Source organism: Camponotus floridanus, unplaced genomic scaffold (genome assembly GCF_003227725.1).
Source record: "Camponotus floridanus strain SB8 unplaced genomic scaffold, Cflo_v7.5 scaffold53, whole genome shotgun sequence".
In the NCBI taxonomy this organism is placed as follows: Eukaryota; Metazoa; Arthropoda; class Insecta; order Hymenoptera; family Formicidae; genus Camponotus; species Camponotus floridanus.
The window spans coordinates 1046994-1072086 of NW_020229692.1; the positions used below are offsets into that span (position 1 = coordinate 1046994).

Here is a 25093-nt window from a genome sequence, read left to right on the forward strand (position 1 = left end):
TTGAACAAATAGAATTGTGTATGTATTTTCTACATCTAATTATCTACATTAATATTGACTATTAACTTTTTCTCGCAAGCGCGCGCACGAACACTCAAATTGCGAAAAGGATACGCGAGAAGAAAAGAGAAGTGCTTTGTTTATCGCAGAAATTCAGAAAATATCATACACAGAATTTTATATATTATATCTAATCTTCTAATACACGGCTATGATTTATATGATGAGAAGTAAAACAAAGATAGCCATTTACAATTGGGAGAATATCACATCGAATTCGATATGCCGTGTCACTTGATAAGATCAAATAAAATATAATGCTATAAACATGTATACGTTCAAAACATTTTGTATATCTATTCTCTAAAAGTGAATCAGTGTATTATAACTGATTTACAGTGCTGTACTTATAACTGCTTGTAATCAGTGACTATTTACTGTTTTTCAGTGATAATACACTGATTCACTCTAGTGAATAGTCACTGATTACAAGCAATTATAAGTACAGAATTGTAAATCAGTGATAATGCACTGATTTATTTTTAGATAATATCATATATGTTTTGATATGTGTGTGTGTTAAAACATGTATATGATAGATGTACAAAATGTTATATATGTGTGTGTGTGTGTGTGTGTATGTGTCCGACCTAAATATAATATATTAAAGTTTGTGGTCTTATACTTCCGAATACTATTTGGAACGATTTTTGTAACAATCTAATCAATATATTCGATTTCGAGATCTTTTTTTTCTATTACAGTTGGAATCGTTTCTTGGATTGTATTCTTATCTCGTCTGTAAAATCAAATGTAAGATAACAAATAATATGAGTATGCGTAAATGAGATCTGCCTTTAAGCTTACATTTTATACCACAGCCATTCTAGTACAAACACAATCAAGCTAAGGAGCACTCCAGAACCCATTGCAACTATCGCAAAGTGGCATTCTGTAAAACCAATACTGATGTAACTGGCCTGATTCGAGCACTCTGGTTTTTTTGTGAAGAAAAGATGTTCATCCCGTTGTTTGAGTCCGTATTCTAGTAATTTCAAAGCTCTGAAAAATTTTTTTAATATTTTAAATTTTATTTTTATTTTATTACAATGCATGTCACAAATTATTCTGATATCTTGGACTTATGGATGTAACATATATGACTCTGTATATTTGCATAATTACCAAACTTTTTTCTGACAAAATTTTTTTTAAGATATTTATTTTCTGATATTTATTTTTCAGAGAAGATAATACACATACATGTACAGGGAAGACAAATTTTCTTTTTTCATTTGACATTTTTATAAATAATGTCAAAAGTTTATCATAATGTAATGTTGAAAAATATAGCATTTAAACTATTAATCTCTTTTACGTCATATTTTTAATTATATATAGTTTTGAAATTATTCATGTTTGTACATGCGTGTGATTCTATCCGAAAAACAGGCATTATTAATTTTATGGCATTATTAATTTTATGGCGATTAAGGCGACTTACAAGGCGATTTTCAAGGCGATTATTCGAAAAAAAATAATTTTCAAAACATTCATATATCAATATTTCAAAATTAAAACACATATTATATATGCATATATTTATACATACTTTTGACATTATATGGTAGATTTTAATTTATATATGCAAATGTAAATTTTTAATTATTATTATTTTAGGAACGCGATATAAGAACATGATACAAAACATATATACATATATATATATATATATATATATATATATATATATACATAGTTTCCTACCCATTTCTTATTATCTCCAAATAGGGAGACTGTTTTGGTAATGTAAGATGTGGCATTATTGTGTTGAGAAAATCGATCTCAGTTAAACCGCATTTTTCATCTTCTTGATATATGTTTTGCATGGTTCTATACATCCTACTTGTGAAACCGTGAAATGCGAAAGGTTCATTTTTTATTCGTCTTACAGCTTCTCCTGCGTGCATCCAATTAGATTTATATCCTTTCGGCTCGATTTTCTCTTCCACGATCGCTTTTCTAATGGGATCTTTATAAGTCTATACATAGAAATTATTTCCCTTACATTTTTTAACATTTAACTTTTTGTTTTGGAAAATTAACTTTTTGTAATTTCTGAACCTTGAACATATTATGAGCGTATATGACGTCTTCCGCAGCGAGAGTTAACGGACTATGCAAGAGATCGGAGAGAGTTTGAATAGAATCCGCAGGAGACTGCAATAGAGCTACAATATTCGCTGTATAAGCCGCGTAAAGAAGTAGCGAGGCTAGTAGTAACATGAGAGTGATGATTCGAGTTGAAATTTTGAATGGCTCGTATGCATAACCTGCAAAGACAATTTATATAGGTTTACTTTAAATATTATGAATATTTTAACTTACAAATTGAGAATTAGGATTCGTTAGATTAAATACCTTGTTGAGCAAAAGCGCCTAAAAGAATTAAAGCATCATCGCCGAGCGTTGGATCGCCGATATTTGTTTGTTTAAACGAGGGTAACAATTTGTTCATCATATTTCGATTATATTCCCATTTCATAGATAAATATAATAAGAGAAAGACGACAAGGAGGAATATGGCGATTGCTATCCAAACTTTTTTTTCAAAGGGTAAGATGAAGATATTTTTTACGGACGATAATAATGGTTGTCGAAATACGAATGCCGTCCTGTATAAAATTTTATATAATTAGATTGAGTTATATATCAATATTAGCGATATTGTGATCCGAATAATAATAAATAATGTAATAGAAAGAATAAAATGTTTTTATTAATTATTAATATTATTATTGATGATGAATATTCGAAGTACATTATTAAATTTTAGAATGGTATGTGTGTGTGTATGTGCTAATCAAATGTGACTATCATCAGTAATATTAAACTTGAGAAAAATTTTCAAAAGTTTTTTGACAAACTTGAATTAGTTTTTTTATTTCTAGTTCTATTTCTATTTATTCAACTTAAAAGAAATAAACAAAATAGGCCATTTTTAGAACAAAAAAATATACAAAATATTATCAAGTATAATGATACTATTTTGTAGAAGTGAAAATAATGCTATTTTGTAAAGCATTTTTTACAGTAATAAATATAATAGTTTTTCACAAGTAAAGCATATACTTGGCGTTTTTTTCTTTTTTTAAAAAGAACAATTTTTTAAACATATTATGTTATTTTTTTTTAAATATAATATCCTTGAACAAGAAAAGAAACCTTCATCATCTGCCATTTGTTTTATATTTTTTTAAAATACAATTATTCTTCAATTTCTCTTTTCTAATATTATCTTTTATAGACACGATACTATTGTATAACATTACACTTTGATTAGCATACCGCTTTAATCGTTTTATATCTATAGGATAGATTCACTATGCATATAATATAATATTGTAATATTGTAAAAAAGTGAAGAAAAAATTGACTGATCGCAGATTGAATGTGACTTACTTAACATGCGCTAGTAGTGGCAAATAATCGACTTCATTCAAAAGATCCTTCAAGATAAACATAACAGTACCACCAATATCAATCTCATGTCGAATTAACATTCCGACCATTCCGATCCAAGATCCATTTGGAAGTTTAGTTTCTCCCCAGGTGTTCACAAATGTAAAATTTACTCTATATAAGAAAAAAATTTAATGGCGATAATTGACTCTTGTCAGTTATTTTACGAGGCTATCATATATGAATGATAAAATAACAAAATTTATTAATTTCTCGTTTTATATAAATTAGAATATTAATCTCTTGTTTATTAGTTGCAGATTAAAATATGTGTTCTTGACAAGATTGGTTTCTTTTTCTGGTATATTTGAGATTGATAATATTGAACTATAAGCAATTAATTAAAATTAAGTTATACATAATTTCTGCTGATAAATGATTCATTTAATTATATGATCATCATTCATACACATAATCATGCATATAACATAATTAAAAAAAGATTTATAGATTGTTGACGTCTAAAACATATTGTAGGTCAGTTACTGTTATAATTGCATTAATTAGTAATTTCGTCATATTTGAGATCAAATTATGACTTTATTACATCATTTTGAATATTATTTGCATTTACGACTAATTCGTAATTAATTAAATTGTTACCATCATTCGAACCTAAATTCCTTTATAAGCTGAAAATCTTCATAAATATTCTATATATATTATTGGCAAGGAATGCGGAAGAAACTATTGCATTTCAAATTTATTGAGCATTGGTGAATAAGGCAAAAATGAAATGCAATCTAGAGAAAAAATTTCAGTCAACGTTTATAGGCAGTTGTCTGCATTTTTTAATGTCAAAAAGACATTATGCATGACTTACGTTGCATTCATTCGATTTATTATATGGTTTACCCAGATATAACCAATTTTCGGAAGTGGATCTATAGTTTTATACTTATAATCATCCAAATGATTTACACTATCGGGATGCATTATCTGAAATTGAAAAGAAAAGATATTTTTTTATATATAAAAAATTAAAAATATATAAAATACAGTTATATACATCTCAAGTTATCTGACTACTATTATTTTTTTTTTACTTTTTGTATGTATATATATATATATATATTTTTTTTTTTTCTTATAAAATATATAGTAGTAAAAGATATGTATTACACACACACACACACATATTTTATTTTGTTGCTTGATCTTCGATTATGTTTATATATACAATATATGCCTCTTTTCGAAAATGAATACATATTCAAAGTACCACGAGAACAGATTTAAGAGCCGTTTGTTGAAGATTTCTTCTACGTGCTGAAGCCACATCGAAAGTTTTTATTTGTAGACCATTTTCGTTCGTCCAATTTCCACGATCTTCCGATATCACTCCTCGTTGTGGGCTTGGCCGATATACAGATGTGAGTTGGAAAAAATCACCGTCTAATCTTGTTGCGAGAATCACATCACTATCAGGATAAACGGCTAAATCTTCGAAAACTTCCAAAATCGAATTATCATATGTAAATGTTAAGTTGGCATTATCATCATTGTCGATTCGCGTTTTTCGATCTTGAAGGAGTAGCCATTTCATTGGGGCGACGAACATTCTATTCAAATTCACCTATTGTATAATATCAGATCATAATTAATTTATTTATTTAGAAATAAAATGAGATAATTTTTTGCGACTGTTAATGTTAATGATTTTATTTTTAGTCGTAATTGATTATGTAATTGAGCATTGATGAATAAACGTTATTAGAGTCTCGATCGAGATTATTAATATTTATTATCAGTGAGAGCTACGGTTTTTTTTTTAACTCGAGAGTCAATAACACTATATGTTTGTATCCACGTTGTATTTACGAAAAAGCGTGGAAAGTATAGTAGAAATATGATAGAAGTTTTAAAAGCATTTGATACCTGCTGTAAAATTTCAATGGCGTAATTGCAATCCAGGTCCAACACGTACAGATTTTGATGTTCCAGGTCATCGTAAATTCTTCGGTCGAAATCTGGGATAATATTATGAATGCCATGCATTAGATGCAGACTCGACAGTTTCCTGGATAATTTAATTGTGTCATCTGAAAAGAAGGAAAACTGTCAACTATTAAAATTTTTGTATATTTTTTTTGTTTAAAGTAGAAAGGAATGTATCGTGATCTTCTAATCATATAATAATAATATTTTATAATAATATATAATAATATTTTATTTTAATATACAGGATGTTTGATAAAGGATATTGAACCAATTTTCGTGAGCAGATAGAGAGAGCACAATAAACTGAGCAGAAAAATGCTTTACATTTTGCAATCTTTTTAATAATTATTTTGCAATATTAATTTAATAATTATTTCATTAAGAAAGCGGCGCTATCATTTCTTTACCATCTTGCAAATCTAATCCACTCTCAATTTTTAAAGTGAAAGCTGTTTGAACACATATATATATATATATATATATATATATATATATACATATATATATATATATATATATATATATATATGTATGTATGTATGTATGTACATATACCTGCTACTTTTAAAAAATCTCATTCGTATGTTAATAATGAATTCGAAAATCTTACCATAGCTGATGCACAAGTGTAAAGATACCCTCGACGGAGGGAATAAAATTGGCTTTGTATCGATGATAAATTTTAGAATAATATCGTCGATCTGATGAGAAAATGCGATCATGCCATTATCGAAAGACAATATAAGGATACACAATATCATAGAAAACATTCTGATCGCTCTTGTATTTATTCAACAACTGCGCAAAGATTTCTTCGGGATAATGTTCGATCGATAATATTGATCATCCCTACATCATAATTTTTCCGCATGTATACCAGTTTCATATAATTTTGCCTGTAATGAAACCGTTTATAAATCTACGAAAAAATGTAATTCAGTTGATGTGAAAATAAGCATGCATGCAATGCGAGTATTGTTACTTCATGTGAAATATTCAAACACCATGGTACGCTGACATGACAAAGTCTACAAATAGATTATTCATAGATTATTCATTATCATAAAACGTATAATTTTAAAGATTTTGCAGCTTTCATAGTTCTCACAAATTTTTCCTAATACTGCAATCAAAGACTATCTGAATAATAATAGTGCAAGGAATTTCATGACGTAGGAAAGGTAAAGAAGGGAGTCTATGTTTTAATGTGAAAAATCAGCTGAGATTTCTGTTATTTATTGTGACATGAATTGTGCGGCTTATATGTATCCTTGTAGTGTGTATTTTATTTGCAAATATTGTTTAATCTTACAAAATTTTTCTTACGTGTAATGTGTAAACAATTATTTTATTATTACATTGAGAAAATATTTGGTTAAAATTGAACGGAAAATCCTCTCAAAAGGTAACGAACAGATATTACCTCTTTAATCGGAAAAAAATCGATGAAGGCCGAAATGACCGATCAAAGATATCCGATCAGAAAATTTCAATCAGAAAATATCTGATCTAAAATAATCTATTTCTTTTTTACTTTTTGAACAGATTCGATTACATTATATCCGACCAATAGATCTAACTCTTGATCGGGGAATTTTCCCAAATTATATATAATAATAAATATCAATGAATATTTTCAAAAAATCTGTTCAAATTATATTGATAATTGGCACTATAATGCTTATGAATTGATAGAGCTGAATAGAAAAATCCATATAATCATTTTTACAAGTTATTGAGATATTAATTATAGAAAATCGGCGAATAAGTGTGTCTTGTTCGGAGATTTTCTTTAATTAAAATCTCAATAATTATGGAAAAAAAGCAAAAATCGCGAATAAAACAGGATTTACACTGATCACAAGTAATACTGATACTAAAATACAAACTCGTGCACACCTGATTCGCCTGGTCATGCGCAATTATCGGACGTTTTTAATGGATAATCCAATCTATTTCATCGGACATATTTTTTCGAAAATAGTACATTAAATCGGATATTCAGTTTGATCGAAAATAGAATATTCTGTTTTTATCCGATCAAATACAATATCCAATAATATTGTATATTAATTTGAACAGATAAATAAATCATCCGTTCATTATCCGTTTATATTTAATCGGAAATTACATTTTATCGGATAGCCCAAGATCCGTTCAAAACCAATCGGATAAAATGCTGGAATGGTTTTTTCCGAGAACTATTGGATATTTTTCTTAGGATATGTATAAGTAATTTATTATTAATTTATTATTATTATTGCAAGAGTGATTTGTACAATCTAAATATCGATATATTTATTTTGTTTATGACATTTATATTAATATATTTTTTTTAGATTGTGGCAAGATATTTTTGCATAAATACATGATTATCTTAAGCAGATTATGTGTCTTGGTGGTAAATCTATAAAATAATCAATATTATATCATTCTTGATTTATTCATATACACGCACTATACATATGATAAGAGAAAAAAGGATAAAATGAAATAAGAATAAATAAATTTTTTTCGTATTGCTGATAATTTCCGCGTTAATTTTTGTAAGATAACGAGAATTTTTAATAAGATTATCATTGTAATTAATGCAAAATGTCTTCAAACTGAAATAGTTTATATTCTAGAAAATATTATAAAAAAAATATCCAGTATTATAGAAAAAAAATTAGGTTATAAAATTAAAAAAGGTGTTTCAGCTTATAAAAAGAAAAGAATTATGTATTGTTATTTTTAGTAATAACTCACGTGATGAGTCAATAATCGCGTGAAATCAGTTTTCTCTCATTTTCTTGTCAGTGCCTTTTCACGAAATCAATGTAACCATAATTTAATCATAATTTATGATTTGCCATTGTTATAAAAACAATGAGAAAGCATTCAACGAATAAAATTTCTCATAGAATTACCATTTTGATATTTAATAGTGATATAATAGCAAATAATTTGGATACTTCTAGTTTTTTTTTGGATGAGTATACATGAATTTTTGCAAATATTTAATCAATATAAGCGATAGTTCCTACATTTGATGTGTCTTCTTTGATGTGTGACGTTGCAAGTGCATTTTGTCTGTCAAAGAAAATGTATAAGTATCATATGAGGTACATAATAAAAGTAACAACAAAGATTTTATTATTCCTTACTTCTTGTACCACAACAACTCGAGCACAAATATAATTATTGCGAAAAGCATCCCATAGCCCATTATCACCAAAGCAAAGGAGCATTCAGTGAAACCGATAGTGATGAAATTAGTCTTACTTGAACATATGGGCTTTCTTGTATACAAGCGATACTCCGTGCGATATTTAAGCCCATATTCCCTCAATTTCAAAGCTCTGAAAATATCTTTTCTGAGTATCGAATGTTTCAAGAATTACATTATCAGTTTATTCATTCGTTTATTATTATTATACGTTTATTCATTAAAGTGTTCATTAATTTGTTGATTTATACGCACGATATATAATTAGAAAAAAAAGCGTTAATAAATTTTTTTCTTGAATTTATGCAATATTTTGTTAAATATTAAATATTAAAACATTTTTATATCTGACATTTTGAACTTGCAAGAATTTATATTTATGAAAATAATTTGAAATACTTTACCCATTTTTTATTATTTCTGAATAAGGCGATTGCATTTGTATCACGAGAAGCGGTTCTGTTACTTTTAAAAAATCGATTTCAGTCAGGCCGCACTTTTCTTCCTCCTGGTATGTAGCTTCCATTAACTGATACATCGAACCAATTTCACCATGGAACGCAAAGAGTTCGTTTTTTATTCGACTTACACCTTCTTCCATGGACATCCAATTAGATTTGCGTCCTTTTGATTCGATTCGCTGTTCCACAATCGATTTTCTAACTGGATCTTGAAATAACTGCCATTTCACAAAATATTCATTTATTTTTTATATTTATTTCTTGCTATTAATAATTTTGAAATAAATTTATATTATTAATTATCGCAGTTTCGATTTACGAACCTTGAAATAATATCGATTGTACACGATATCTTGCGCACCCAGTTTTAACGGACTGTAAAAAAGATCCGAAAGAGTTTTGATTGAATCTGTAGTAGATTGCAGCAGACCTACAATATTTGCTGTATAAGCCGCGTAGAGACTGAGTGAAGCCAATAATAACATTAAAGTGACAATTCGAGACGAGACTCTATACGGTTCATATACGTATCCTGTAAAAGAAAATTTATAAATTTTATGTTGAACAAAATAAAAAAATTTAATTCGTATATCTGCGAAGCAGTAAATTTTTTTATCAAAATAATTTAAGTAAAATGAAATTTAATCTATTTTATTTGAAGTTTATTTAAAAACATTTTTATTATTTTCGAATAATATTCGGAGATCAAAGTTAATTAACATTGTACCTTGTTGAGAAAATGCGCCTAAAAGAATAAATAAGTTATCGCTGACTGTTTGCTCCCTGGGATTTAGCTGTTTCCAGTAATCTGCTGATTTTGTTTTATTTCTATTTTGATAATATTCCCATTTAATAGACAAGTAGAGCAAACAGAAAATTAAAGTGAGAAATACGGCAATGGCTATCCAGACATTTTGTTGGAAGGGCAAGATAAATATATTGCGCACACTCGACAATAATGGTCGGCGAAATACAAAACGTGCGCTGCAAAAAAATGCAACTTCTTGTATATATGTATATATAAAATTCTAGCATTAAAAAAATAGAAAATGAATGAAATCATATTCAAATTTAATAAATGTCTGTCTTACTTAGTGTGCGTATATAATTGGATATATTGTACAACACCGAGACGTTCTGGTACAAGAAATGAAGCGGTGCCGCCAATATCAATTTCGTGTCGTTCAAGCATCCCTGTCATTCCGCTCCAAGAACCATTTTCAATACGATATCCCCAGCTATTTGTAATTTCAAAACTTATCCTGTAATCATATAAAACAAAAGTTTAAAATTTTAACTCAGCAATTTTAAAGCATTATATGAATATATATATATTTAAGATTCATCTCGTTCGTATCATTTTCGCAAATAAAACAATTAAAAAAACTGTTTCTCAATCAAAAATTATTATTAATATATTATTAAATTATTAATATATTATTAATATTTATTATGGAATATTAATAATAATATATAATATATTATTAATATTTATTATGGAATATTAATAATACTAAACATTACGTCGAAATATTATTAACACAATAATGTCGAGAAATGTGCCGAACTCACGTTGCATTCATTCGATTCACTAAATGCATTACAGATGGATATCCAGCTTTCGCAACAGCATCTATAGATTTATCTTTGAAATCAGTTAAATGATTGATCGAGTTGGGATCTGTTATCTACAATTATACATGGAGAAATATATTTTTATGTTCAAAAATATTTGAAATCTTTAAAATCAAGGTATATACAAGCATATTCTGACATTTTTTAAATTAAATTTTATAATTGAAGTTACATAATGTATGTGTATGTGTGTTGGAAATAAAAATCTTTGACACAAGTACTCGTTTATGAGTAAGTGTATGATTGATAAATATAATAGGATTCAAAGTACCACGATAGCAGATTTAAGGACTGTTTGTTGAAGATTTCTTCTGCGTGCTGAAGCCACATCAAAAGTTTTCATTTGTAGACCATTTTCGGCCGTCCAATTTCCACGATCTTCCCATATTACTCCTCGCTGCGGGCTTGGCCGATATACGGACATTAATCGGAGAAAATCACCGTCAAATCTTGTTGCGAGAAGCACGTCGCTATCGGGATAGACTGCTAAGTCTTCGAAAATTTCCAAAATCGAATCATCATATGTGGAAGTTAAATTGGCATTATCATTGTTATTGGTTAGTGTTTTTCTGTTTTGAAGAAGCAACCATTTTGTCGGAGCAACGAACATTTTCTTCGAATGTGCCTGTCATTTAATTTGAGACATTGATTATATTAACTAGGAGATTAATATACAGATTAATATACAGATATATAAAAAAATGATGATTATTAGACAATCAAAATTTTAGTGATTTTTTTTTAGTAATATGCGTAACTTCATCTTATTGAATTAACTGAATAAATACTCTTTATATCGATTTTGTTTGCAAAATTTAAAATTACATGAGTGACGAATAAAATTTATAATGATACAATGATAGAATTTCTCTAACTTTTTTTATTATTTTATTTGAGATTTACATATGATATTTACATCTATTATTTATATTCGTATTTGTACTGTGCTTTTGTCAAACATAAATAAAATATTTGAAAACGTTCTGTATATTTAGATAAAATAAATTAAATTATAAATATATTTTGTTCTAATGATACAAGAAATATTGATTGTTGACAGTTTGGAAAATAAAGTCTTTGTATTTTGAAGACAGCTTTTATGAAATATATTAGTATAATGTTAATCGATTCTTCGAACATTTCGATAATTCTTATTGATCATTATTATTTTAATTCTTATTGTAACTTGTCAAAATTACAATTCTCGTAATAATCCCGAGAAAAGGTTTACATATAATTATATTTAATTATATGTAATTATATATGTATACTTATATATGTATACTTATTATACATATTACATATGTATAATAAGATTTGTTTATTACTATTATTTATATATAATTATTATATATATATAAATATTTATATTTCTATATCGAACTATGCAAAGATAGATTTTAATCAATATTTCCTCCATATCATAAATAAAATTTATTTGAAATTTATTTTATTTTGTTGAAATATTTATACTTAGGAATTTTTGCGATTTCATTTAAAAAATTTACCTGTCGTAAAACATCACTGGCGTAATCGCAATCCAAGTCCAACACGTACAAATTTCGATGTTCTAAATTATTGTAAATTCTTGGATTGAATTCTTGATAAAAATTATGAATACTGTGCATCAAGTGATTCTTTGATAGCATTCTCGATAATTTAATCGTATCATCTATGAGAATATATTTGAGTTAATTTGAATACATTAAATATTCTTATACATTTTTTCAGTAATAATTAGAATGAACATATATCATTACATTATGTATGCAGAATAAATCGTGTAATTTGACTATTTAAAATATTTTGCTCTCGATGACAGGGAAAAATATGTAAGAAAGAAATTATTCTAACTGGGAAATGTTATAATCAACGTAATTTTTTGGTCAAGATTATTTTTCTTCAAATTTTAAAGTCTTCATTTTTGAATAAAATATTTTCATTAGCAGCAAATTTTAACCGATAAAAAAATTAATTTAACAATAACAATAATCGCTTCTAATTGATTATTGTTGAAAATTTAGTTTTCTTTCGCACTAAGTGATTAACATATATAATTATGAAAGTCTTACCGTATCTGATGCATAATTGTAGAGATAGTCTCGAAGGTGGGAATAGGACGGGCGTTGCGTTGACGATAAATCTTACAATAATATCGTCGACGCGAGATGATGCGTTTACATCACGGCCGAGTGAAAACGCGATAGAGAATAGGACAACTAAGATCATTCCTATCGCTTTCGTCTGCTCTAAGCAACTGCAAAGATTTGTTGAGATTGTCGATTGAGATTGTACTCATGATATTGAGTATATATTCGCGTATCATATTTTTCGTACTACAATATCTCGATATTCATGATAATTTCATATAATTCGCGTGTAATGATATAACGAATCCGCAAAGAAATGGGGAGCATAAACGATAACGAGTATTATTATGACTTCGTAAATATTTAAAAATGTCCGATAGATGCTCGTTTAGCGTGCAACAATTTGACATAATTCCGCTTGGTATAATATAATATGACTTAATCAGCAGATTCTATATGTCCAGATACTTCTTAAGATTTATAACCAACTTTCTTCGTTCTTATAAATACACCTTTTCGTTCCTCCTAATGCAATATTCAAGATGATAGTGATAGTGTAAAGAATTGACTTGAGGAATCTACGAAGAATCGCAGCTGAGCGACTTATTCCCATATTTCTTTCCATGCTTAAATTGCGGTTATAATTTTCGAGAAATTATCTTACATATATTTTCTTATACATTTTCTTAATTATCTTATATATTTTCTTTTATCGTGGAAGAAAAATTTACATTCTTACGCTTATGTTTAGTACACTTATCTGATTGTTGTATTGAACGTAATTCTGATGTCAGATAAATTGGGTTTGCATTAAATTAAACATTAGAATAGTAATTGAAGAACTGAAAACTAAGAAGTTTTTGATATAGAAAATATGTTCGTTTATTACTCTCACTTTTGTAATGCGATTCTCGTATCAAACAATTAAGTTCGTCAAAACACAGTTTTATTTATTGTTAAATGCGATACTAACTAAAAAGTAAAGAATTAAAAGAAATGCTTTCAGAGGAAAATAATGTATATTAATTCTCAATAATGTATATTAATTATCAATCAAATTTTTGGGACATTTTCTTCTATGTTTTCTTCTTATTCATAGTTATTTTTGTAGAAAATTGCGGAATTATGAATGAGTGGAGAGAGAGCGGAGAAACGAATGGAATGAATTTTTTATTAACAGCGTAAGAGTTGTTTCTTTTATTTCTTTTTTTTGGCTTTATTTCTCAAGTCCTATCTCAAGAACTTCGATTTCATATAAATTTTATTATAATGTATAACAGAAAGATATTTGATAGTACAAATATCTTTGTTTAAGATTTATGCAAATTGCTATGAATATTTAACGAGGGATTCTCTACGTTCTCGTAATAAACATATGATAAATAATAATAAAGTATTTTATTTTCAATTATTTATATGCATATGACAATATAGTTATAAATTTTTTATTCATTAATCGCTCACATTGCTGTTTGATTAAATTATGATTTATACTTGAGTTTTATATTTAATTTCCTTAATAAATAAACATATAAAATTAATTTTGTTTAAATAAAATATATTATTTTGGAATATAAAGAAATTTGTTTATATATATATATATATATATATATATATATATATATTCCCTAAAAATATATGATAATATAAATCTTACAATTAGCAAATTTTATCTGAGATTATATATAAATAATATATATAAATAATAATTATATATAAATAATAATTTATTTTCAATTTATTCAATTATTTTCGAGATAGATTTGTTTTCTTTTAAATTTCACTTTTTTGATAGTCATGTAATTGACAGATACTAACACATACACACGCATTTAAGTATTATTATATTATGCAAGGCTCAAAATTTAATTATATTGTTTTGTACATGATATTTTGTAAATCTACAAGATCGAGATCAGGCTTAAATATTTTAATAGAATTTCAGAAGAATCGATTTTTAAATATATTAATATGCGTGTACTGGAGTTTATTTCAATATAATATTTATGATATTGAGAAGAAATAGTATTTAAGTGGATATAATTTTTAATAAGTTATTCATTTGAAGTCTCATATGACTTTTCCTTTCAAAAATATTTATCAACATTAAAAAAAGATGAAGAATAGAAGGAATAAAAAGATAAAAAAATAATTTTAATTATACTACTTTACGATTTTAATTGTATATCATTATTAAAGCAGTTTTTTATGAGATTTAAAAGCACTTCAGCTGAGGATTAAATTGACACGCACTTTCTTACGTCAATGAAACGGTGCACAATTTTTCTAGCAGATGGCGATTCGATTCGTCAGCTGATGGCAGTCGAGTTTCGAGTTTCAACTCGAGTGACGTTTTAACTCGAGTGACAGAATGAAGTGAAAGATTCCCGCCTCTTATTAATTACTGTTTGTAACTTGTGGAACAATCGATTGATTGAGGCATTGTTTGCTTGTAGGTTAAACATTAAACAACATACGATTGTCATACAAGAATACGAAATGGAGCCGCAGGATATTTATTATAACAAAGCCGAATACGTTGAAACGGTAATAAATAGCCTCAATAATTAAAGTGTATATTGAATGAAGTGTATAACCGGGTATACCTAACATTGAAGAACGCAAAAAATTATAGTTATTGTTAAAAATGACCTAACCAATTTAGTTATGTTATGCGATATCTGTTGCATTTGCAAATGCGAAAACATTATACATAACCTAAACCATAACATGTGCCTAAATAATCATAATGAGACTAAACTAATTGAAGGCACATTAAATATAAAAAAAAAAAAAAGAATTATATATAACCTCATTCTTGTGACATTTCAGGCTTCAGGAAATAAAGTGAGCAGGCTGACAGTACTGTGCGGTTCACAGAATATTGTATTGCATGGAAAAGTGATAGTGCAATCCGATGCTATCATTAGGGGTGATCTGGCCAATGTCAGGACTGGTCGCTATTGCATAATCAGCAAGAATGCGGTCATTCGACCGCCTTTTAAGAAATTTAGTAGAGGGTGAGTCAAATTTTCGATTATATTAATTATAAATGCGTTGCACTGACAGCTTCAATTCGCTTATTGAAAATCTTGAAGCATATTGTAATGCCAGTAAACATACATGCGATTACAGAATTTGTGCTTGCTAGCAACTTGCGTTATATCAAGCAAGCACAAATTCTGTAATTGCGTCAAATTACAAGAATTATCAAAATATTGTTTTGTTATAAAACGATAAATCTATTAATTAGGGTTGCCTTTTTTCCCTTAACAATGGGAAACCATGTGTTTGTGGGAGAGCGGGCCATTGTAAATGCAGCACTGGTTGGTTCTTACGTTTATATAGGGAAAAATGCCATAATCGTATGTATAATAATCATTTACGTACAAGTGCAGTGAATACAAACATATTTGTTTTAATCTACTATGTTTGCCTTGCTATAGGGCAGACGATCAGTCTTAAAAGATTGTTGCTACATCGAAGACGGTGCGGTTGTGCCACCTGAGACTATCGTGCCATCTTTCACTCGTTATGCTGGTAGCCCAGCAACATGTATCGAAGAGTTACCCGAGTGTACGTTGGATCTCATGATAGACTTTACGAAGAACTATTACGAACATTTCTTACCGGCACGAGTTTAAGAGATATATTTGTCCAGGAATATACGTGTGGTAGCCTACAATTTTAAAAGGTTTGTTCTTTTCATGTGTCATATTAAAATAACTAATTTATCAGGTAATGAAATATAATCAAAGAGATTATTAGAGAGAGAGAGAGAGAGAGAGAGAGAAAGAGAGAAAAAAAAAATCTTAGGAAAAATCATAACTATAAGAAAGTAATAATCCATCTAAAATCGATTGCATAAATTTTTATAAAATAGAGTATTTTGTATATATTTAAAATAGATTTTGTATTTGTGCGTTTATGTCGCAATCTTAAAATCGCGGCTGATTTTAACTATGAGTTATTCTATCCGCGATTTTTTATATGCATTTTTTCCAAGATTCAATGCACACAATATCATTAACGAAAGGGTCTATTTATTACATATGTATTTTACGAATAATTTATTTTACAAATATTTTTACGGTGTTACATAAAAAGTGTTAAAATAATCTTTCAAAAAAAATTGAATATATACTTTCTGGAGTAACATGTTTATTTTACTGCATTTTAGTACATATTAAAAGGATTGATTCGCGATCTGCTGTTGCTATAAAGCGTGCTATGAAAGCATAAAGAGAAGAAATAAAATTTCTAATAAAATTTCTTATAAAAGCACATTGCAATTTAGTGTATAACAGCAACAATTTAGTAAATCCTCGTTTATATATATTTTTTTTACGAATATACATTGCTGGAATTTAATCAGAACAATCAATGATTTTTGCGTCTGATGCTTTTTCTGTCACACATGCATTTTGCCTACAAAGAAAATGCAATAATAATATATTCGAAAACATACAATAATGAAATTTCTATTATATTTACTTTTTATGCCATAATAACTCAAGCACAAATACAATTATGGTGAGAAGAATTCCATAGCCCATTATGGCTAAAGTGAAGTAACATTCCGTGATACTGATGGTGATGAAGCTTATAGTCTGACTCGAGCACACCGGTTTTCTCGTATATAAACGATATTCTTCGCGATATTTAAGTCCGTATTCTCCCAATTTTAAAGCTCTGAAAACACTTTTCTAAATATTGAGTCAAATCAGATCAATATTACATTAGAGTTTAAGTTTTTAAAAATTATTTATGGCAAATTTAAATTTTAATGAATTTTTATTTGCCATAAATAATATTTTACCCATTTTTTATTATTTCCAAGTATGGCGATTGTATTTGTATAACGAGAAGCGGATATAAGACTTTTAAGAAATCGATTTCCGTCAGGCCGCACTTTTCCTCCTCTTGATATGTATCTTCCATTAATTCGTAGATCGAACCAATCTCACCGTGGAATGCGAAAAGTTCGTTTTTTATTCGACGTACACCTTCTTCTATGGGCATCCAGTTAGATTTGCGTCCCTTTGGTTCGATTCGCTGTTCCACAATCGCTTTTCTAACTGGATCTTGAAATGACTGCCATTAAATACTCATTTATTTTTCATAATTATTTCTTGTTGCTAATTTCGATAACGTAATAAGCCTTAGATCATTTAATAATAATGCTATTTGCATTATTAATTATCGTGGTTTCGGTCTACGAACCTTGAAGTAATATCGATTGTACACAACATCCTGCGCACCTAATTTTAGCGGGCTATTGAGAAGATTCGGAAGAGTCTTGATAGAATCCGTAGTGGATTGTAGTAGGCCTACGATATTTGCTGTGTAAGCCGCGTAGAGACTTAATGAAGCCAACAGTAACATTAAAATAATAATTCGAGATGAAATTCGAAACGGTTCATATGTAGATCCTATAAAAAAAAATTAAAAATAGTTCCTATAATTTTTATATTAATATAAAAGTAAAATATTTAATTCGTACGAATTAAATTTTTTGCGAAGTAATAATTGTTTTGATGAAATTGTTCGAGTAAGATGAGATTTAATTTATTTAGTATATAAATCTTAACTTTTTATTATTTTCAAATAATATTCAGAGATAAAATTCAATGATTGAATTGCCGAAAATAATTTTTTTACCTTGTTGAACAAATGCACTTAAAAGAATAAGTAGATTATCACTGGTTGTTGGCTTGGTGGAATCTGATTCCTTCCAGTAAACTATTGATTTTGTCATTTCTTTATTCTGATGATTCTCCCATTTGATAGATAAAGAAAGCAAACAAAAAACGAGAACGAGGAATATGCCAATCGCTATCCAAACGTTACGTTGAAAGGGTAGAATGAATATATTGCTTACGGTCGACAATAATGGTCGTCGAAATATAAAACGTGAGCTATATAAATATTGATATAAAACATAAATAATTAATACTAGAAATTATATAACATAAATAATTAATACTATAAATTATAACTAATTCTTTTTACTTTGCATAAATATCGAATTATTGAAGTACAAAGATTATATGATTTATCATCTTTCTTTCTAGTTTTGTTCTTATAAAAAGATAGAAAATTGATGAGATATATTTAAGTTTAATAAATAGTTTTTGTCTTTCTTACCCAGTCTTTGTGTACAATTGGATATATTGCACAACACCGAGACGTTCTGGTACAAGAAATGTAGCGGTACCGCCAATATCAATCTCGCGTCGCTCCAGCATCCCGATCATTCCGCTCCAAGAGCCATTCTCCGCACGATATCCCCAACTATCAGTAATTTCGAAACTTATCCTGTAACGCGTAAAACAAAACCATAGAATTTCGAGTCGGCTTAAAACATCTTACGTATAATGTACAATATATTTCAAATTTCTGCCTCATCACATCATTTTTTTTTCATAAAGATGATGATTAAAAAACGTTTTTCAATTTAAAAAATTTGAAATTATTAATATTTATTAAAAATTATTTTGAAATTTGTTTAAAGATATTTAATCTGTGATAAATTCAGAAAGAAATTACAAGATAAAATTTTATTTTTTCATTAAATACTTTTAATTTATGTTTATATGGATGTATCGATAAGCAAAAACAACTGAGAAATTATGTCATGATATTTATGAGTTTGGTAATGAATATTAAATGACGTCTAATCAAATGATTCTTAAACAATCGATTAGATAAAATGACATGCAATTTTTATCGGTTGTGCAGATGATAATTAAGAAAAACATCATGCAAATCTTATTTAATTATGCGAACGGCTTTATTATACTTGTTCTTTATTATATCATTTATTGTTGTATGCTTGGAAATAATTTACGATCATTTTGATGTACATAATCGCTTAATCACTTCACTGTGGCCTCGTTAATTAACCTTGAAATTGAATTACGACTTTATTATGTTGCTCTGAGTTTTGCAACGACTTAAGAGTTTGCGAGACTATCATGTTTGGCTTTACTTAACATTTTAACGTAACGCAAAGACATTAAAATATTATTGCGATTAAAATTGAGCTCACGTTGCATTCATCCGATTCACTAAATGAAGCATCCATGGATATCCAACTTTCGTGACAGGATCTATGGATTTATCTTCGAAATCAGTTAAATGATTGATCGTGTTGGGATCAGTCATCTGTAATTGCAATAAATCTTGAAAAAATATATTTTTACTATTAAAATATATTTCACAAAAATATTAATAAAATGTCTTTGACATTTTTTTAAGTATTCCATTGATGCATAAATTCCTTGCATAGTAGCAAATACGATAGCACTTATAAAATACCACGAGAGCAGATTTAAGAGCCGTCTGTTGAAGATTTCTTCTGCGTGCCGAAGCCACATCAAAAGTTTTCATTTGTAGACCATTCGCGATTGTCCAATTCCCGCGATTTTCCCATATTACCCCTCGTTGTGGGCTTGGTCGATATACGGACATAAGTTGAAGAAAATTATCATCAAATCTTTGAGCGAGGACCACGTCGCTATCAGGATAGACGGCTAATTCTTCGAAGATTTCCAATATTGAGTCATTGTATATGAAAGCTAGTTTGTTATTATTATCAATTGATATATTTAGATCCTGGAAGAGCAACCATTTCGTGGGGGCCACAAACATGTTTTTCGAATTTGCCTGAATATCAAGTATCAACTATGATTAAATGAAGGAATTTAATATGTATAATAAAAATGAGATAAAACTGACTATAATTAATCAGAAAAATGATTACAATTAATCAGGAAATCAGTGACTTTAGTTAACGTATAATTTGATCTTATTAAAATAAAAAATTAATTGAATCATTATTTTTATTAATCGTATACAGCAATAAAATAGAATTTAAAAATTTAGAATTAGAATATATATTAAAAATATATTTAAAATATATTAAAAATTCTATTTGATTTCGTAAGCGAAAATTAAGTATATCGATATAGAATAGATGAAAAAGTAAAATAAATAGAGTTCATGTGAATTTAACTTTAAAGGAGAATTTTAATGTTCATAAATGATGAATAACAAATTTGTAAATATATGACTTAAATACGTCTATCTTTCTTTTAATGAATTTAGTCAGAATTTTTTTTTGCAAATTTTACCTGTCGTAAAACATCAAGAGCATAATCACAATCTAAGTTCAACACATATAAGTTACGATGTTCTAAATTATTATAAATTCTCGAGTCAAATTCTTCGTAAAAATTATAAATGTTATGCATCAATTGATTATTCGATAATATTCTCGACAATTCAATTATGTTATCTGCAAAAAAGATACGGAATTAAGAATCTCTTTTAAATATTTTTATAAATAAATATTATTTTAATATTTATACTTTATTTTTTATAATAAATGCCATGCAACTGTCACTACATTACACATAATATAATTAAAAATTTTGCTTGTATGGTGAATATATTATTGAAAATTTAAGAGAAAAAGAAAAAGAGAAAGATATATAATTTGAAATATAAAAGTTTTGAAAAATTATAATCGTGAGATTTGAAGATAGAGACATATACAATATTTATCCGAAAAATGAATATTTATTGACATAATGATTACTGATTTACATATTCTTTGATTGGCTATTCTCTTTTTCTATATTTATGAGTTATAAATATCAGAGTTTAAAAAATTTTTTTATCAACTTATTTCTATTTTTCGTAATCACGATCACGATTGATTTTAATCAATCATTGCCAAAAAATTCGAGCTATTTTTTTTCGCGATCAGCCATTAATAAAGCATGAAAATACAAAAATCTTGCCGTAATTGGTGCACAGTTGTAAAGATACCCTCGTAGGTGGAAATAGAATGGGTGTTGCGTTGACGATAAATCTTACGATAACGTCTTCGATATGAGGTAACGTGATTGCATTATGGATATGTAACAAGGTGAAGATGCATAGAACAATGATGATCATCGCGATCGCTTCTATTTTTACTGAACGACTGTAAAAATCTTCTTTAGGATTGTCGGTATAGTATCGATTATATCAGGCATACTTTTTATTATACACGATTTTTATACACAATTTTCTTATTATGTACAATTTCTCGGTATACATGGGAATAATTTCGTAACATCGCAGATTTGCATAAAAATGGGAAGTAATCAACAGTAAACGAGTGCTATTATGATCTATGAAACATTTATGGATCGTATGATGATCTTTAAATTGACGTAATATTGTTTGTCAATTAGATAATCTCTCATAAATATCTTTTGATAACGCTTGTTTCAGGATAAAATATGATTCAGGTTATTTTTTTCGTTTTTACAAATATTTTTCTCTCCAAATGCACTATTTGAGACTGATAATGACAGCATAAGGAAGATTACGCGCATCACAGAGACATTAAATTATCTTACTATATCCTCTCTTAGCGAGAAACAAAGATTTGCATTCCGCATACTTATCTAGCAGCGTGTTAAACATTAAACTCGATCACATGTTACATTGAATTGACGTTAAGTTAAATATTATATTTATTATAGTTAAATGCAACACTAAGTAAAATTAAAAGTTTTTTTATTATCTTTATTATATACTTTTTTTAATTAACATGAATAATTTATCATTTTTTCTCTCACATTTTCTCTCTCCTTATGCAAGTTTATTATAGGTATAATTTTTATATAAAATATAAACATAAATATTATATTCATTCTTTTTCTATGCATTTCCTTATATACAATAATTTTGAAAAATATATATAAGAATGAATCGGAAATGTTTTTAGTTTCGAGATGATATGCTAAATTTTACACTTTGATTGCACTTTCGAGTAATCTTTTTGCTTTTTACTCATGTCATTTCACCAGTAGTATCGGTATTATGCATTCGCGTACATAGATTTATCTGATTGTGATATATATATATATATACATATATATATATATATATATATTTCTCTTATAAATTTCTTATAAATATTCCAGTTTTCACCAATTTTCTCTAAGAATCTTTTCCGAATTTATATTTGATAATTCTAAAATTTTTTTCTTGAGAAAATAAAGATTAGTCGAACAAAATATAAACATAATTTTAGAATTATCATAACATAAAAGAATAAACGATGGAATGTATTGAATTAATATATAATAACAATACAATTTCTTTTTTTCAGAGTTTTTGCGGTACAAAAATTCAAATATGTACTCTCATAAATAATTTCTGTTAGCAGAATCTAAGACAGTGAATAATTGTCGTTGGAGTATATCATGACTATTTTTGTGATCATCTTCGTACATTTCTTCGACTTAATGATGTCGTCCATAATGCAGATTCTTGATGAGATGTCATTACCATACATAATCTTATAAAAATACCTATTACAAGAAACATTCTCTCTTCTTCACCCAAATTGAAGGTAAATAGTTTTTATAAATGTTACATAATTTTATGTTTGCATTATAATCAGTGATTTTTAGTTATGGCAATTCAATTTATAATTGATAAATTTTCAGGTATAGATTTTAATGATATTAGTATCAAGAAAATTGAATCTTGGAGAGCAAATCGTGAAAAAGTATAGGAAAGGTCGCTATTACTTTTCTGTGTGTAACAGTACTTCGGTTAATACAGAGAATACTATTATCTCATTCCCGAATAATAATGGTTTAATGGTAAGAAAATTCTTTGGTTCCCAAAAAATGATTTGATTGATTCGAATGATTTATTTGATTGCCCCTAATATGAAAAGCCATCTAGCAATAGCACTTCTGCTATTAAATCCCGATAATCCGTTCCATCTTTGTACTCAACAAAACATTTACAGTAATTACCAAATTCTTACAAATATCCGAAATAATATATTTGGCAATTCGGATATATATAATAATGTGTAGTAATATAAATATTCTGTTAGTTTTTTTACCTAGATTCAATTTAGTGAGTTCAAATTAATCTTGCTTAGAATATAGATGCGATTAACAGCAAAATCAAGTAGAAATATATTAATCGTCGCGCTATAGAAAATGTGTAATGTAACAGCAGGAGAAATAGTAGATGCAATTGACATGTTTAACAGGATCGGCTCCGCAAGATGATATCAATATTCTAATATGCTCGAATGTTTCTTAAAGATAAGATTCCGGTAATTGATTCGAAACAAATTCGTTAACTATAATAGACAATACGTATTTATTATATTATTAATACAAAAAACTCAAACGTACTTGAATGTACGTTCCATCAAATTTAGAGAATTTTGGAGTAGTAGTCACTACAATGCTTGCAATTCATATTCTTTGTCCTTCAGTTTTACTCATTTGACTTCAGTAGGAACGTAAAGTATAATACAAATTTTATTTGTTATATTTTACATTAAATTTTTATATATTATACATTGATTTATTATATACATTTATATATTATATACATATACATTTATATATTATATACATTGAATTTATATATACATTGAATTTATATATATATTTTCCATTTTTTTTTAAATATGCAGGACTCTTATGTTATAATTATGATGTAAACTGATCTTTGTAAATATAGTTTATGCATAGATCGATAATGATACTGTACTTTGATATATATATAATAAAAAGAGATGATGTTAAAACTGTATGACTTATAATAGCGATAGTATCGACATGTTTCAGTTTACATTTCAAAGATATGTTGATTGATATACAAATATCATCAAATTGTACACTTTCGACAGTAGATTAAATTATAAAATCTTTTAAATCTGTTAAATCTTTTATATCGAATTTTTGCCAAATTCGCGACATATTATATATCTCGATATCGCGTCGGTGTAACAATTCCATTAAGTGTAACAATTCCATTAAGTAATAAAAACAATGAATCATATTAATGAAAATTCGCGATTAAATAAATGTTGAAAAAATCAGAATAATCGCAGAAAATATCGCTTGAACAGAGAAACTGAGAATCGGACTTTTGCCGCTGTTTTATAATTAACGTGCATGATGGGAAATTAAATTTTTGTGAGAGTTCTTTATTTTATGAAACTGGGAATTCCTCATCGATATTAACAAAGGAGCAAGATGACAATATTGCTAATAGATAAATTTATTATTTATTACATTCTAATTAATGAAATATTTTGCATTGATTCCATTTTGACAGAGACTTTATTATTCTTGCTGCATACTTTCACCATTTGCTAGATAAATATTGGAAATAAAATTTCACGCTGTATTACAATA

General features: G+C 27.5%; 3 protein-coding genes across 7 annotated transcripts; 1 reads left to right on the forward strand and 2 right to left on the reverse strand.

The window, feature by feature from the left end:
* Positions 1–629: 629 nt before the first annotated feature.
* On the reverse strand, positions 630–13030 carry LOC105253964. The gene is made up of 20 exons (XM_025412583.1): positions 12840–13030; positions 12276–12439; positions 11039–11392; positions 10705–10820; positions 10224–10394; positions 9860–10116; positions 9456–9664; positions 9076–9350; positions 8610–8804; positions 8470–8535; positions 6074–6243; positions 5401–5564; positions 4745–5098; positions 4346–4461; positions 3463–3636; positions 2422–2675; positions 2125–2333; positions 1768–2042; positions 868–1062; positions 630–799 (listed from the first exon to the last, which is right to left on the reverse strand). Exons 1-20 carry the CDS (start codon positions 12994–12996, stop codon positions 721–723), a joined length of 3954 nt encoding a protein of 1317 aa, XP_025268368.1. The 5' UTR covers positions 12997–13030; the 3' UTR covers positions 630–720.
* Positions 13031–15163: 2133 nt separating this feature from the next.
* LOC105253953 (dynactin subunit 5) lies at positions 15164–24184 on the forward strand. Of its 5 annotated transcripts, none has more exons than XR_889416.3 (6): positions 15164–15404; positions 15690–15877; positions 16111–16222; positions 16304–16551; positions 23029–23271; positions 23369–24184. XR_889416.3 is itself a non-coding variant. In XM_011262336.3 (4 exons), the coding sequence occupies exons 1-4, from the start codon at positions 15357–15359 to the stop codon at positions 16499–16501; spliced, it is 546 nt and encodes a 181-aa protein (XP_011260638.1). In that variant the 5' UTR covers positions 15164–15356; the 3' UTR covers positions 16502–16591. The 5 variants fall into 5 exon arrangements, 1 of the variants encoding a protein (XP_011260638.1); XR_889417.3 differs by having other exon boundaries at positions 23086–23271; XR_003123394.1 differs by lacking the exons at positions 23029–23271; positions 23369–24184 and adding an exon at positions 19009–19148.
* On the reverse strand, positions 17159–21132 carry LOC105253963 (probable glutamate receptor). Its single transcript, XM_025412580.1, has 9 exons — positions 20993–21132; positions 20178–20525; positions 19909–20024; positions 19005–19175; positions 18519–18775; positions 18081–18289; positions 17677–17951; positions 17352–17549; positions 17159–17285 (listed from the first exon to the last, which is right to left on the reverse strand). Exons 1-9 carry the CDS (start codon positions 21110–21112, stop codon positions 17225–17227), a joined length of 1755 nt encoding a protein of 584 aa, XP_025268365.1. The 5' UTR covers positions 21113–21132; the 3' UTR covers positions 17159–17224.
* Positions 24185–25093: the final 909 nt, after the last annotated feature.